Source organism: Ambystoma mexicanum, chromosome 2p (genome assembly GCF_040938575.1).
Source record: "Ambystoma mexicanum isolate Mex_15411 chromosome 2p, UKY_AmexF1_1, whole genome shotgun sequence".
Lineage (NCBI taxonomy): Eukaryota > Metazoa > Chordata > Amphibia > Caudata > Ambystomatidae > Ambystoma > Ambystoma mexicanum.
The window spans coordinates 485,726,368-485,742,098 of NC_090923.1; the positions used below are offsets into that span (position 1 = coordinate 485,726,368).

General features: G+C 49.5%; 1 protein-coding gene across 1 annotated transcript in view; it reads left to right on the forward strand.

Moving 5' to 3' along the window:
* Positions 1 to 15,731, forward strand: part of IARS1 (isoleucyl-tRNA synthetase 1) — a 2,025,584-nt gene that overhangs the window by 71,411 nt on the left and 1,938,442 nt on the right. Inside the window, exon 3 of the mRNA XM_069643896.1 lies at positions 1,899 to 2,055. Coding sequence (XP_069499997.1) covers positions 1,899 to 2,055 — 157 coding nt within the window. The remainder of the gene's footprint in view (positions 1 to 1,898; positions 2,056 to 15,731) is intronic.

The window sequence follows — 15,731 nt, forward strand, 5'->3', positions numbered from 1 at the left end:
CTGCAGAATGATTGTGGCGTTCCTTGGAGATTTTGAACAGTTCAGCTGTGTTGTTGTTGGCCCTAAAGATGCAAGCTTGGATATGGCCCCTCTTTTTGGAGTGGATGGAGTCTGTATTGCCTTTGGAGGAGGCGGCAGGCCAGTTTGTCAGTGGATGTGCTTGAAGCCAGCCACTACCATTCAGCAACTCTGCATTTGACTTTTCAGAGAGGCTAGGTTGAGGGTCATACCAGGTGTTAACGCTCGGAGGCAGGTTTCATGTGGATCCTCATGACTAGGGCAAGGATGTCCAGGTTGTTGGAGAGGTGGTTAGCAAGGGCAGTGTCGGAGTGAGAGTCGGTGGCTGGAGTGGGAAAGGGAATGTAAGTCGCAGCAACCGACCTTCGTTTCATCGGTCGAATGACTGAGAAGGATGCTGGTAGAGGCTTACATGTCTCATATGGTCACCCTAACTGATGAGCAACGACCACTATACAAGTTTAGCACACTCCTCCGCTGCGACTAGCCTCATATGATCCTAGGCAAACTACTGTTTCATTCATGTTAGAATATGTGCTTCCACATGCTTTTGAAGTGTTATTCAATAGTTCAGAAGCAAAATATAAATATTGGTATGGCGGGATATTGTTTGTTACAGACCTGCTGCAAAGTCTGAAATTGATAAACTCATGTGTTGCACACATAGTGCAAATTATTTTCGTACTAATGACCATACTGTCTGCCCTTTGGTTATGGGAGACTGTGATGGCTGTAGAGTGCTTTGGTTTTTGGAAAAGGCCAATATCAAGTCTGTTTTTGTGGTGGTTACAGTTTTATGCTTTGGGGAAAATGTCTTGAATTGTCATATGTTGTGTGCGAGTTCGTCCATTGCACCTTTCTTGTTGCATCCGGCTACTTGAATGTTTGCATCTGCAATGGGGAAAGAAAAACTACAGGTACCAGCATTCAAAGCAAAATGACTAGATGAACTGTTGCATCGCATATGGAAACTGAAGATCTTTTCTTAAGATGAGGAAGAATTGTTCTTGCCATGACTGAAAGCAGTTTTTTGGATCCAATGTTTAGACTTTACACCTGGTTAAAATGACATTCTTGAGCTGTGTGTTTTGGGGGTGACTTGTACTGCCCCTGCCTGTTTTCTCTCCTTACACATTTGAGGAAATGGGATTCCTGCCTTGCTTTAGTTTCTCATGTGTCATCCGGCTAGTGCTTCAGTTAGATGGTTAATTGGGGAGAGATGTTGCACTTCAGGTTAAAACCCTGGCTCCCTGTGCGAATCCAAGCTACCTCCTGTTTGGATCTTAGACCATTATTTACCGCTCGAGTACTGTCTTGCCATGGGACGCACCCCACCTCTGCATTTACTGAGAGATTAAAAAAAAAAAAAAATTATTTTGTATTTCAAATAAACAACTCCCATCAACCGTAACAAATCAAAAACCAATATGTCATATACAGTACAGGAGGGTAAGTAAACCAGTTTCAGCAGTACCTCAGGACATATCTCATGTAATGTTATTGTAAAGTACTTAAGCATAATCAACACTACCTCAAGAATACAATCCTATATCAATTAAAACAAAACACAAAACCGACGAATACACACACGCGTCTAACATGACCCCTCCCTAATCTGCAGTCACAGCACAACTAACCATAAGTCATTATATGCCTCCCACAACTCCAAATACAGGTCCTCACCGTCTTGAAAACCTAACTTTTTCATAACTAGACGGAACCCGCAATTCAGTCAACCAGTCTTCCACTGGGATCAGTTTCATGTTCTTTGGTTTGGTAGTGTCATGACATGAATGCAATCGCAGAATGTGGAGTTTACACAATGTATGCTTTGTGATCTCTGATGCATGTATTTAATTTCTGTGGTACTTTTCTTACAGGTACACATTTTATGATGGACCTCCTTTTGCAACTGGGCTTCCTCATTATGGACACATCCTGGCCGGGACAATCAAAGACATAGTCACCAGATTTGCCCACCAGAGTGGATTCTATGTGGAAAGAAGATTTGGGTGGGATTGTCACGGCCTACCTGTGGTATGTTGCATCCTGCATGCATTGGCGTGTTTCTGGTTTAGAAAAACCTTGTTCCCTAATCATAACCTGATCTCTTTAGAAGATGCCATCATTGGATATCAAATGGGCAGTCTTGCCATTTCCCATTAGCTAAACTCTGTATCAAAAACATAGCGCCTGATTGAATGAAACCCAGGCGTTGCGCTTGTCTATAGAGACTTCCTAAATTTCAGATTTGCTAATTGCTCAATGGAAGGGAACGGTTAGCTCCTCACTGTCAAACTCTCCTCCTTCCCAACAGACACCATGACCAGCCACCTTATCTACTGACCGCCGGGCAAACTGCCTCCTTTGTGGAAGACTTCATTCACACTGTAGGAGAGAACATCAACCAACCTCGAACTATACTTCTCAGTGACCTAAACCCAGGCCTTAAACCTCCCCCCCCCCCCCACCCCTCGCCGGACACCACCACAGCTGTCGCACTCTTTGACCTCTGCTTTAAGCATTGTCTCAGCCTCAACCCACAATAAGGGCAGAACCCTGGCCTACTGGATAGCTGATCTGAACAGCCAGATTTCGATAAACTCTAACTCCCCATGGTCAGATCGCCATATCTTGACCTTCACTTTACAGCCCCTGAAACGGCAGTCGCCATACCCCCTACCCTGTTGCGCAGCTCCCGGGGGAAATTTCCAGAGACGCTCATCTCCCCATATCTCACACCACTCCTATAGAAGAACTTGGACTCAGCTGACCCGAAGATCCTAGCAGATATCTACTTGAACACCTTGACCAAGGTAGTAAACATGGTGGCCCCATTAACTCCCCAGAGGGCCAAACCAGTTGGTCACATCCACTCTTGAATAGCCTCCGAGACTCCCTCCGCCCCCACCACTCCACCACTATCACGAAAGATGTGATTTGGTTCATAAATATTCAGAATGCTGTGCGAACTAAAATAACCTCCCTACAACAGAAAGTAGAAGGGAAACAAGCTATTATCACCACACCTACTGCACACTTCCTGTCTACTATACTCCACATTACACCCTCCTTTTACTTTAGAGAAGTGTTGGAAGTAGAAACCACCAGCATACTCGGCTCACATTTTCTAGATTTAAAGGGGCCATCTTCCCAGCTACCCTCATCGACTGTTCGAAAGCCCTACTCCCATTGATTGCTAGATTCATCAATGCTTCTTTCTCTTTGAGCCAGGTCCCAGCCAGCCTAAAAGAATCTTGGATTCTAACCTTAAAACAAAAAATAAAAACCTTGTTGCACCCATCAACACCTAATAAATAAGTTTCCTCTGCTGGGGCCTCCCTGCCTCTCTAAAACCTGAGGAGAACCATCTCCAGAAGAACTTCAAGACCTTCCCCTTTGCTTCTACTTGCTCTCCATTGCTCCATTTCTGATCTCCTGGTTGAAACTGATACTGCACTGGTTTACCTGGCTACCCTCTGATCTCGGGCCCAGGTCTCCTCTCTGCCAGTTGCACACCTGCACTGCCCCTCCAGCCCCCCCTGCAACCTTGCACCCAGGGACTGTTTCTGTATCCCTACAGCCCCCTACCAGCACTTGACACCTGGTGTCTGCCCTTACCACCAGCTGGCCACACTTTTAATTTGTCTTATTTTTTTTTTCTTTCGGTTCTCTTATGTACAGCACTGCATTACCCCCTCGCCCCCTTTCCCTGCACTTGCACGATCTCAATGTCACCTGGCCTAGTAAGATCACGGTCTGCCCCCTCCCTTGCCCTGTCGCGCCTTGAAACACTTGTGTATAGGCGAGTTAAAAATGCCATATCATACCCCATCACAACGGTCCCGTTCCTGCTAAAGATTTTGGGTAGGACAGCCTACAGTCAAATACAATCCTTCCTAGAGTCCAACCACATCCTACAGATGCACCATCAGGCTGCTGCCCAGGCCACGGTATGGAATGGGCACTGCTGGACCTGAAAAACCAGCTTGACTCCTTCAGAGTCGCAGGCAAGCTAGCACTCCTACTCCTTCTGGATCCTTTGGTGCCTTTGACCCTGGTGGGCCATAAAACTCTGTGCCACCATCTTATGGCCGCTGCCAACTTCTCCTTTGAAGCCTTGACTTGGGTAGCCTCCTTCCTGGAAGGAAGATCCATGAGTCTTCACAGACACAGCCAGCACCCAACCAATCCCTATTCTGTGTGGTGTCCCACAAGGTTCCTGCGGCCCGCTCCCCCCCCCCCCAACCCCACAACATTTTCGCCAAACCCCTCTTCGACCTCCTGGACTATCATGATTCCTGCCCCTCATGTCCCCAGCCCTCCAAGATGTCAGGCTGGAGCCAGGCCACGATCACCTACATGGCCCTCAAGGGCCTCTCCATCCCTCCAAAGACCCACTTGGAGTCAGACTTGGCGCTTGTGGCACCAGACTCACTCAGTCCCATAGGATAACATTGGGGATTGGACTTGTAGTGCATTGATGGGGACAAGATGGATGCCCCCACATATTTCGGTTCCCAGAACTGCATGTGCAGTCTAGTCTTTTGGGTGTGGTCCAGCCCAGAGACACCTGGGATACCCAGAGACTATTTAAGCCACGCCCAGGCTGAGAAACATGCTTTGTGTTTTCTGCAGCATGACACTCGCCGTGTTCGGATCTGTCTCCAGTAGGCCTGCATCTTTCTTCTGTGCTCAGCTCCTGCAAGAACAAGAACACCGTTAGGAACAGCCTTACCTTGCGGCGCTTCTGCCCATCATTCATCGCTTCTTCTGTTCTGCGGGCATCTTCGGCTGTGTCATTCCCATCCCGGCACGCCGCTTCCTAAGGAAAAGGGAAAAGAACAGAAAAAAGGCATTCGTAAGCATTCAGCAAATCTTCTTTATTTTTAAAGACTGTACAAGCTTCAAACGCTTACCTGAATCCCAGCCGCTCTGGGGGAACTCTGTCTCTGGAACCTCTCATCCATCTGCAAGAGGCAAAAGACACTCCAGGTTAGCGGGGAAACCTCTAGAGGCGCCGAATACCGCGCTTACTCACTGCATTTCCTCTTCATAACCGGCATCCACGCTGAAAACGTTGCGGCACCTAAAAGACAAAGAAAAAGAACTCAGTTCAATACAAATACGAAAGGGTCGCATCACGCATCGCACTCTCACCTTCAGCGCTACTCCTCTCAGCAGCACGTCGCCATCCCCGGACGCCCGCCATCCTCGAAGGAAGGAAAGGAACGAAGTTGGAGAACTGTTCAAAAGACTCATTATACTTATCTGTCGGACTCTTGCCAGTGAAGTAACTAGGCAGCAACAAGCCCGCATCAATCAATGCGCCACTTCGCTGAAAGCAGGACGGAGAGCACACTTTCCAAGAAAACAAGGTGAGCTGTGGATCAAAGGGAAGGGTTGGACCCCGGGGAAGAAGGGGTTCAAGCACACAGACAATAGGGAGTTAAACTCTACCAATCCTGTGTTTCAGGCCCAGTCTCCAGTCGAGTAGACTCCAGGGAAGGGTTTGAGGTCGTAAGAGGTCAGTACAGGCCGAGAGACGTCCCCGTGGATACCAGGTGAGCGTTACAGGACTCTATCGGCATAGCCTACACCAACTATGCCGATGACACCCAAATTCTGCTCACCTTGTCAGGCATTTATGACGTAGATTCCCTCACCATCAACAAAATATATTCGACAACCCAAGCATGGATGGTCATGAACTACCTATGCTTTTATGACAAGACAGATCCTGTTGGTATGGTCATCAGCCATGTTCAAGAAGCTCAACGCCCAATTCACAGCCTTCACGATAGATGGTATTCACATCCCTGTCTCAGCATCTGTAAAAACATTGGGCATCCACCTCCCTTACCAGACAAGTGAATGCGATTGCCCCTTCAGCTGCCTGCACAGCCAAACTCATCAATGCAGCCAGGCAATTCCTTGCATCTACCAGCTGCCTCGCCATCGCCAGACCATTCATCGGAGCAGGATTGGACTACTGCAACGTCCTTTTTGCAGAGACTTGTAAACGTAACAGGTCATCCAAACCAATGCCCTTCGCGCAGCACGCAACATCCCGAAAAGAGATCACATCTCAGGAGCAGGAAAGGAAGCTCACTGGCTCCCGATTGGCGATAAAGTTTTTTTCAAAACACTCGATCACTCACAAATGTCCTAACGTTGCCCCGAAATACTTGTCACAAACATTTCTGAGAAGCAAGACTAACAAAATGGTAAGGTCTATCCTTGGCCACCGTCTTGCTCCACTGGAATAAAAAAAAAAAATGGAGAAAGCTGCAGCATACTACTGGAATGCCCTCCCTCCTGCCCTAAGAGCATAGGAATCACGCTGGCCCTTCTGCAGGCCCGAGCTGGTCTACGAGGTTAAGTAATTACCTAAATGACTGCGTTGAAAGGATCCTGCAACGCATTGATGTTTTTTTGTGTAACTGGTCTCATAACAGCGCCCTGATGACTCTGGGTTTGGGCGCATTACAAATGTAAAGCATGTATTAAATAGATCCCCCCTCCCTACCAGCCACACCTTGACGAAATGTCGAAAGTTGGCCACATGGTAACAAAATGCACTTCCAGTGCTACTGGCTTGAAGTCTGCTGAACCTACGCCCTTTCGTTCGGCGCATGACTCACTGATTTTCTGGTTTGCATACGCCTGCACCAACACAGGCGCCAAAACATCTAGTGGCTCAGGCACATCAAAACAACGATCGAAACACACTGGGCGGGCCTTCCATGTTCGGGATGCACAAGCCTGGAACACCCTACCATCTAGGATGCGTAAGATTGAAGATCACCTTCTCTTACGCAAACAGTTAAAGACAATCTTGTTCAACTAGGATAAATCTCTAGTTCTCCCCTGCTACTTCTGTCTTTCGGCGCCTGGATGACTGTGGGCTTTGGTGCCTTATAAATCCGACTAACATAACACCGTTTCTGATGTTTGTATCTGCTTAGATTCACATGCTGTGCATAGGCTGACATCTATTGGAAGCTGCGGAGTATTAGTTTTTCGAAACTCGAAAATGGGCGTCGACACAGGGCGTGCCAGTAATACTATCCCTAGTGTGACGTCCGCTGTACCCATGATCCCTCACGCGCCTAGGACCCTCAAAATGCATTTTCTCTGACATGAGGTAGCATGAGGAGTGGCGCGAGCACAGATTATCCAAGCAGATAGATAGAAAGATAAGACTACAAGCATCCATGCGCCGTCTCTCAGAGGGGAGGAAGGGTGGGTCGCATGTCAATCTAAGCAGATACAAGCATCAGAAATACGATTACGGTGAGTAATGTATCCCTTCTGAGGCTCGTGGAATCTGCTTAGATCACATGCTGTGCATAGATTAGCGAGCAGTGTTAGAAGGAGGTGGAATGAGAGAAGGGTCATGAGCAAATAAATGTCTTAGAACCGCTTGTCCCACTTGAGTATCTGTCTTGGAATGAGTGTCAATGCAGTAGTGTTGAGTAGAAGTGTGAATAGAACTCTAGGTAGCTGCTTTGCAAATGGTGTCAAGGGGTACATTTGCAATGAAAGCCAGAGTGGCCCCAATGCCTCTTGTAGAGTGGGCTCTTGGCGTGAAAGGCAGAGTCATTTCAGAAAGAGAGTAACACAGCTGAATACAATTTATAATCCACTTAGAGATGGCACCTTTAGAGACGCGATCTACCTCTCTGCCTGTAGCTATGGAGACAAACAATTGGTCTGTTTTCCTTAGCGGCCTAGCCTTGTATACATAGTGTAGGACGGCCCTAGGCACATCTAGGGTTTGTAGCTTTGGGTTTCTTGGAAGAAAGCCGGAAGCTCGATGGACTGGTTAACGTGGAATTTAGAAATAAACTTAGGTGAAAACCTAGGGTGTATTCGTAAAACCAATTTTTGATCACCCGATGTCATAGATGAACCTATGGCAAACTCTCCAATAGATTATCAAATCCTTTTCAACTCAAAGAAGCAGGTAATATTAAAATTCTGAATCACAAGTCTGTAGAAGACAGATTTTGTGGAGGGTATACTTTTTTTTTTTTTTTTAAATTTGACTTTTATTGTTTTTAACAATGAATATGAACATACAGGTGGTTATACATTGTGCATACCGAACTACTTCAGTAGAAACTCCGTGTCCATCTTAACAACAGTTATCAACATTAACGCTCCATATTCCAGGAGAAGGCAGAAAGTAGAAAGAAAAAGAGAATAAAGAAGAGAAAAGAAAAACCCCCCTTCCCTCCCCCCTTCCGACCCCCCTCCCTATCCCCATGTCTCATGTCCGCTTCCTTCGGGGCATTGGCATTCTGAGTCGTAGTGGGCTACGTGACGCGCATCTTGGAACATCCAACGATCATTGTTCTCCTGTGTGGTCTATGACACGCAAGGGTTGTCAGCATGGGGTCTTTCAGTTTTCAGTGATTGGTAGCATGGATCGGGAGCAGTTTCCCTGCTGAGTTGAGTCTTCCATGGTCGGGCGCGAGATGTATTTAGTTATGAAATCGAACCAGAGTTCCTCCTGTCGTGCAGCTCTGTCATGTAATATTGCTGTTACTTTCTCCATAGTGTAAATATTTGTAGCAATCTGTATCCAGTCCCTCTTATTAGGTAGGCGGGGAGCTTTCCATTTTATCACAAGGGCAGCTCTCGCCGCAAGCAAGAGGGGGGATATCAGACCTTTCACTCTTGTCATTTCGTCGTCTTCTTCTTCGAGGCCAAACAGGATCAGGAGGGGCGACAGTTCTCTATTTATGCCTTCCAGCTGTTTGATCCATCCCAGGACCTCCTGCCAGTAGATGCGGACCTTGGGGCAGGCCCACCACATGTGCCAATAGTCGGCGTTCATCCCACAATGTCGCCAGCATCTCGGGCTGGAGGTCTGGAACATTTTGGACAGTCTTTGTGGGTCGTATTGCCATCTATGTAGTAATTTTATAGCGTGCAATTTATATTGGGCCGCAATTGATATTTTGGATGGTGTTTCACATATTTTATTCCAGGCTTGCTGGTCGAACTCTCTGGCAAAGTCTCGTTCCCATTTTGCTTTTAGCCGATGGTTGGGTGCATTGTCTTTGGTGATTAGGGCTCTGTACATTCTCGCTATGAGGCATTTGGAGGTAGTAGTTGTGTCTAGGATCGTCTCAAAGGGTGTTAGTTCTCTCTGCGTGGTTTCCTTCCATTCTTTTCTGGATATGACGCCTTTCAGACGTAGGTACAGGAAAACTGGTATCGGGCGGATTTGGAGGGCCTCCTCGAGTTCCGTTATCGAAATGAATTTCCCCTTTCTCCACAGCTGTCCGACCCTCTCAAGGCCGGCATCAAACCAAGATTGGTATCTGGCATGTTCCGTGATTTCCTCTCTGATTCCAGGGGACCAAAGATGGCTCAGTGGCGAAGGCCACGTGGTAACTCCTGACATTGCTCTTCCCTTCCTCCATATGTTCCACAACGTGCTTAGTATCGGGTGGTTGCGCAGTTTCCTCGATAGCTTCGATCTGGGGACCCATAACCACTCTGCCAGAGTCACGTTGTATAGAACGTTGTTGTCTAGGTGGACCCATTGGAGGTCTTTCCTTTCTCGGAGATGTGGGATTAAGATCCTGAGCTGTGTGGCCTGATAATAGCGTTCTATGTCCGGTAAGCCAACCCCGCCTAGCTCTTTCGGTAGTATTAGGACCTCGTAGGAGATTCTGGGTTTCTTTCCGTTCCACAAGAAGTGTAGGATGGCTTTTCTGACTTGCTTGAAAAAGTGATCCGGAATTGTGATAGGCAGGACCTGAAAGGGGTAGAGAAACCGTGGGAGGGACACCATTTTGATCGCATTCAGGCGTCCCATCCAGGATATCGTTAGCAGTTTCCATTTCTTGAGATCGGCCTTGAGAGCCTCGAGGAGGTGGGGAAAGTTGGCTTCGTAGAGGCCGTCGAGGTGTCGCGTCAGGTTGATTCCCAAATATCTTAATGTCGGGCCTCCGACGATCAGCCCGAGTTGCGCAAGGGTGTTCCGGTGTTCCGACGATGGTTCATGGAGTGGAAAAAGAGTAGATTTGGATTTGTTGATTTTAAATCCCGAGAGCGTGCCGTACTCCTCTATTAGCTGGATCGCTCTCTGAACGGAAGACGTTGGGTTTGACAGGTGGAGCAGAATGTCGTCCGCATACAAGGCTAGTTTATATTCTTTACCATTCACCTGGATTCCCTCCACTGTGGGATCAGCTCGTAGCATCACGGCGAGAGGTTCTAAGGACAGTGCGAACAGTATCGCCGATAGGGGGCAACCTTGTCTTGTACCCCTGTTGAGGGGGAACCATCGGGAGAATTGGGCGTTCGCCGAGACCGATGCTCTTGGAGACTTATAGATTGCTTTGATTCCTCGTCGGAGTGTGGGGCCTATGCCTATCTTTTGCAATGTGGCCTCGAGGAAGTGCCAGTCGACTCTATCGAATGCCTTCTCGGCATCAATTGAGAGTAGCGTTGGATTGTTCTGTGAAGTTTGGGCCTCATGGATTAAGTGTAGGGTTTTCCGGGTGGAGTCTGCTCCTTGTCTGCCTAAAATGAAGCCAACCTGGTCATTGTGGATTATTGCCGGCATATATGACTCCAGTCTTGCAGCCAGGATTCTCGTATAGATTTTGGCGTCAATGTTTAATAGAGATATAGGGCGGTAGGAGGCGCACAGCTTTGGGTCCTTATCCTCCTTGGGGATGACGGTTATCAGCGCCTCGGAGAAGGAGTCGGGTGCCTCGCCGGAGTATAGGATGTTGTTGAATAGGAGAACCATGAATGGGAGAAGGGCATCTTTAAAAGTTTTATAGAACCCTGCCGTGTATCCATCGTTTCCGGGGGCTTTCCCTGTTGGGAGTCTTTTGATAGCTTCTTCAATTTCCTCTCCTGTTATGGGGGCTTCCAATTTGAGTGCACTATCCGTTGGGAGGGTGGGCAAGGGTGCTCGCTCTAGGTATTCATTTATGGCTCCCGTGTGCAAGGGGGGGCGCGCTGAATATAATTTTTCGTAAAATTCGGCAAAAGCTTCAGGGACACTGGGAGAAGTTGGCTCGTCAGAGTTCTCTTCTGTTTGAATCGTGGGGACCCACCTCTCTTGGCGTTGGCCTCGTAGTCTTGCGGCAAGCAGGGCGCCCGCTTTGTCCCCATGTTCATAGTGCTTCTGCTTCAGGTGCTGTAGTTTACGCGCTACGCTTCCCGCCTCTAGTTGTCTTAATTCCTCTCTCTTATCGTTGGCCTCTTTAATCTTTTGTGGTCTATCCTGATCAGCCGTTTGTGCCATGTGGTCCAGTTGTGTGATTTCATTCCGGATCCTGTTCTCAATTAGTTGTCTTTCTCTTTTTTTGGCTGCTCCTTCTCGGATAAGTAGTCCTCTCCAGGTCGCCTTGCCTGCCTCCCAAACTGTGTTCATAGAGGTTTCCCCTGTGTTGTTGATCTCAAAGTATCGGGTAATGTCCTGTTCCAGTTCCTCACGAAAGGTGGGATCCTTAAAGAGGGTTTCATTACAGCGCCATTTGGAGCATCTTCGGGGCAGGGCCATTTGGTCGAGAGTGACCGTGACCATATCATGGTCCGACCAGGAGACCGGGTTTATGACAGCTTCAGTCATCGCCGTGATGAGGTCTGTGGTCAGATACACATAGTCTATTCTGGAGAAGGTTGCATGTGGTGCCGAGAAAAAGGTAAAGCCAGTACGGTTGGGGTTGGCATGCCTCCATGCATCGGTGAGGTTGTAGGCGGTCATCATGTCTGCGGCTAGTGGGCGTCTGGGACCAACGAGTGGAGATGTAGAGAGGCGACCTGATCGTCTATCCTGTTCCGGGTCCATCCACATGTTCAGATCACCTCCAATAATTACTTCGCCTTCTGCTTCGCACATGATTTTAGGTATTATCCTCTGGAGGAATCTGTCTTGGCCTGTATTGGGGGCGTATATTGCCACAAGGGTAACAACCGTGCCCTGTATGCTGCCCACCAGGGCTATTGCTCTACCACTGACGTCCATCCATGACTTTAAGAGTTCAAATTGGATCTTTCTGTTGATTAGTACGCCAACTCCTGCCTTCTTCAGCGGGCCAGAGCCCCAATATTCCGATCCTAGCTTAGCATAGAGAATCTTCCTCTCCTCCCCTCTGCTATATCGAGTTTCTTGTAAGAAAAGAATGTCTAGTTCAGCCCTCTTGAATTCTCTCAGCACCAGTGACCTTTTGGTGGGGGAATTAAGGCCCTTAACATTGAGCGTGCCAATTTTGAGGTTACCCTGCGTGTCATTTGGTTTATCATGTCTGTGTGACATCAGTGCGTCCGTGGGGTTTCTTCGCATCGTCGTGGAGCCCATTGTACAAAATTGCCATATTGGAAGTAGCATTGTGTGTGCCTCTATCTGACAGAGGCTTTGTCTGAGACTGTGTCATTCCCCGTTTCCCTCCCCCCTCCCATCCCCGTAGGGTATTGGACTGCATACCCATCACCCTCTGGACTATCGCGTCGATCTTTAATTCTACGATGAGGGTTTGTGACTGTCCGTGGTGGCGTCCGAGTTGGACCGGATGTGAACAACCGGTCTTCTGTCGGACCACCAGTGAGGGTCGTAACCGTACGACCCCGTAAACTAATAGTATCAAGGTAACATTTTTGAGCCCCCACCCCCCTGCTCATGAAATCACTTATCAAACAACAGTGTGTCAAACAACAAGGATTCCCACTTCAAGGTAACATATTCTATGATACATGCGGTTTCGGGAATGATCCTTCCTCGGTATCTTCTTTTGGTGGACTGGCAGTTCCCACCTCGTGTGGTGGAACCGCGGACTAAGGGGTGCCATGATCCATTATGTAAGTGGGTTCCCTGCCAGGATCATGAAATCCTGAGTCGGCAGAATGTAGAGTTTGAAGCGACTATGTCATTAGTTGTGTTCAGGTGTGTCGTTGGGCCGCCTGTACTTTCTGGAGCCTTTCACCCGTTTTCTTCTCTGGCCCTGAAGTTCCCAGCGTGATCTGTCCTGCGTTAGTGTTCCCTGAGTGCCCCCCTCCGGGGTCTGTCCGAGGAGGTCGGCAATACATTCTCGAATTTCCTCTTCAGAGCGTAGTAGGAACTTTCTGGTTCCATGTTCAAACGCGAGGGAGAAGGGGTATCCCCACCTGTATCTCGTGCCCTGCTCTTTTAGCCATCTCGTGAGGGGGCCGCATAAGCGACGCAATGCCAGTGTCAGTGATGAGAGGTCCTGGTAAATAGTAATCTGGGCTCCCCCGAGGGTAAGAGTGCCTCCAGACCTGGCCTTGGCGAGTATCTTTGTTCTGTCCTGATACCTATGGAATCTGGCAAGGACCGATCTCGGGCCTCCTGGGGGGCCACCGGCTCTATGAATTCTCTCGGTCTTAGGATTTTGATGATGTCGCGTATAGTCTGCTTGAGGTCTTCCTCTGTCTCCCCTTCTTTCTCCGGGATTCCAAAAAACCGTAGGTTATTTCTTCTCTCTCTATTTTCCAAATCGTCTATCTTCAGGCGAATCTCATCCTCCTTCTTTTCTATGTTTCGTATTCTGAGCTCCATTTGGGCCTCTAGAGTGTCAATAGAGGCTTGGTTAGTCTCGACCCCTTCTAGTCTCTCCTCGATGTTGTCTATCCTTTGGGTCATCTTATCCATTTTGCCACCGAGATTGGCGCCCATGTTTCGGATTTCGGCTAAAAGGGCGGCAATATCTCCCTTGGTGGCAGCTGCACCCGTTTCAATGGTTTCTACCGACATTGTTGATCCAGGTTCAGGAGCCTGAGCTGCTGGTTTGTAGGCGTATTTGGCAAGCTTGTTCGGTATGTTCATGGATGGGTATCCAACGAGGAGGCACACGCCCCTGGGTCGGGGGCCTTACCCTCGGAACCAGTGTGTTGAAGAGCCCGTGGGGGGTTGTCCTCGTGGCGGGGGTTCCTTTGGCGGGAGTGGGAGGAGGCACACGCCCTGTCTCCAGGGGCTCTACCCTCCGCACTTATGTCCTTCGTCGGATTCAACGCCTTTTCGGGGGGTATTGGGTGTCGATAACGTCCTGTAGCCAGGCCCTGCTGGAGGTGTGTGGGCGCAGGTCTCAGGACGAGGATTTAAGGCGCAGATGCTTGGAGGGGGGCCGCGGGCCACCGTGTAATGCACTGTCCTCCAATTGTAGGGCCTCTTGTCCTGTCTCCGTTCTGCTTGTGGCCTTTTCAGAAGAGGGCACACGCCCCAGGAGTGGGGGCCCAACCTTCCGCCTCCCCTTTCGTGTGCTTGGTAAATTCGCTGCGTAGGGGGAGACCGTAGATTGCAGTTATGGATCACCAAGAGCACCAGATGTTTCCTTTCTCGCCTGCTGGTGTGCGGGTCCCCTGGTGGGAGCCCGCGTTGCAGCCGGCGGGAGCGATGTTGGGGCTGCGGCACCCCCACCAACCCAGGGCCTCCGGGTGATTTGTGCGCTCCAATCAGGGGGGGCGCCGTGGGGGGCAGGCTCTTGGCAGGTCTCCTTTGCTTGCGGGAAATTCGGGTCTCCTGCTGGTGCGGGGGGAGTCCTGGTAACGCGGTTATTCTAGGCCGGGGGGGCGGAGCAAGCCCCCGCCGGGGTGGCGCAGACCGAAGCCCCCACTCCCAGCCGGGCACTTACCTCCGCGAGGTCGATCCCTTGTGGCGTGGGACCGGTTGCTCGAAGAGTCCGCTCTTCGGGAGCGCGGGGGGGGGGGGGCGACCCTCCACGCGATCCGGAGCGGGCCGCTGCCTCTCTCCCCGGAGCCCAGGCTCCGCGCTGGTGCTCCTCGATGATGGCCGGGGGCGGAGTCCAGCGCCGCGGGCCGCGGCCTTCTCCCGTGTCTGCGTCTCCACCGGCGGGGGGAGGTCGATTCCTCTCGTGGTTTTCTCGCGGACCAGGGGTCCGATTTCGGCCGGGTTTTCGCTCAGGGGGTGGGGGGGCGTTTCTTGTGGGTCAGGCTGTCGTTGTTGGGTTCGGGGGGGCCAAAGTGGGGGCTCAATTCACTTATGGGGGCCCGTGGGTTAGGAGCTCACACGAAGGCTGACATCGTCCGTGCGCCCCCTGGTGGCCGATGGAGGGTATACTTTTTAAAAACATTTTTTTATTGATTTTATTATAATCCAACAACATAGAACCAAACTTTGCAGTACATTCCTTAACGTTTCAGAATTTGCATATATCTTGGTGTCAACTTCTACAGGGGTCCCTTTTCCTTCATCGTCAACAGAGTCCTGGTCGCTCGACAAGTCTTGGGTGGGCCCTTTTAGTGTAGCCACTAAGTGTTTCCAGGCTATCGGGGCATTTGCCTCTTCTTCCCCTTCTTTATTACCCGCTTCTTGCCATACAGCTGTTTCAGCTTCAGTCCATTTTTGGAGGTCTTTCCACCAAGCTTCTATCCTAGGTCTGCTGCATGCCTCCCATCCCATGGCTATTCTCCGCTTGGCAAGCATGTATGCAAAGTCTTTTAATTTACTTGTTTTAATTTGCGTGGTCTCGGGAATCCCCCTATCAAGCATGCCCATACCGATTCAACATCTATCTTAATCCCTTTCTCCTCTAGCCGGCGGGCTGCTTCTTCCCAGAATTTCCCAATTTCAGGACATGCCCAAAACAGCGTCATCCCCGCATTTTCTTCCCGGCATTTGGGGCATGTTTGTCGTACTGCATTTTTAAATTTAGCTATCCTCTGGGGTGTCATATATGCCCTGTGGATAACATATAGCTGTA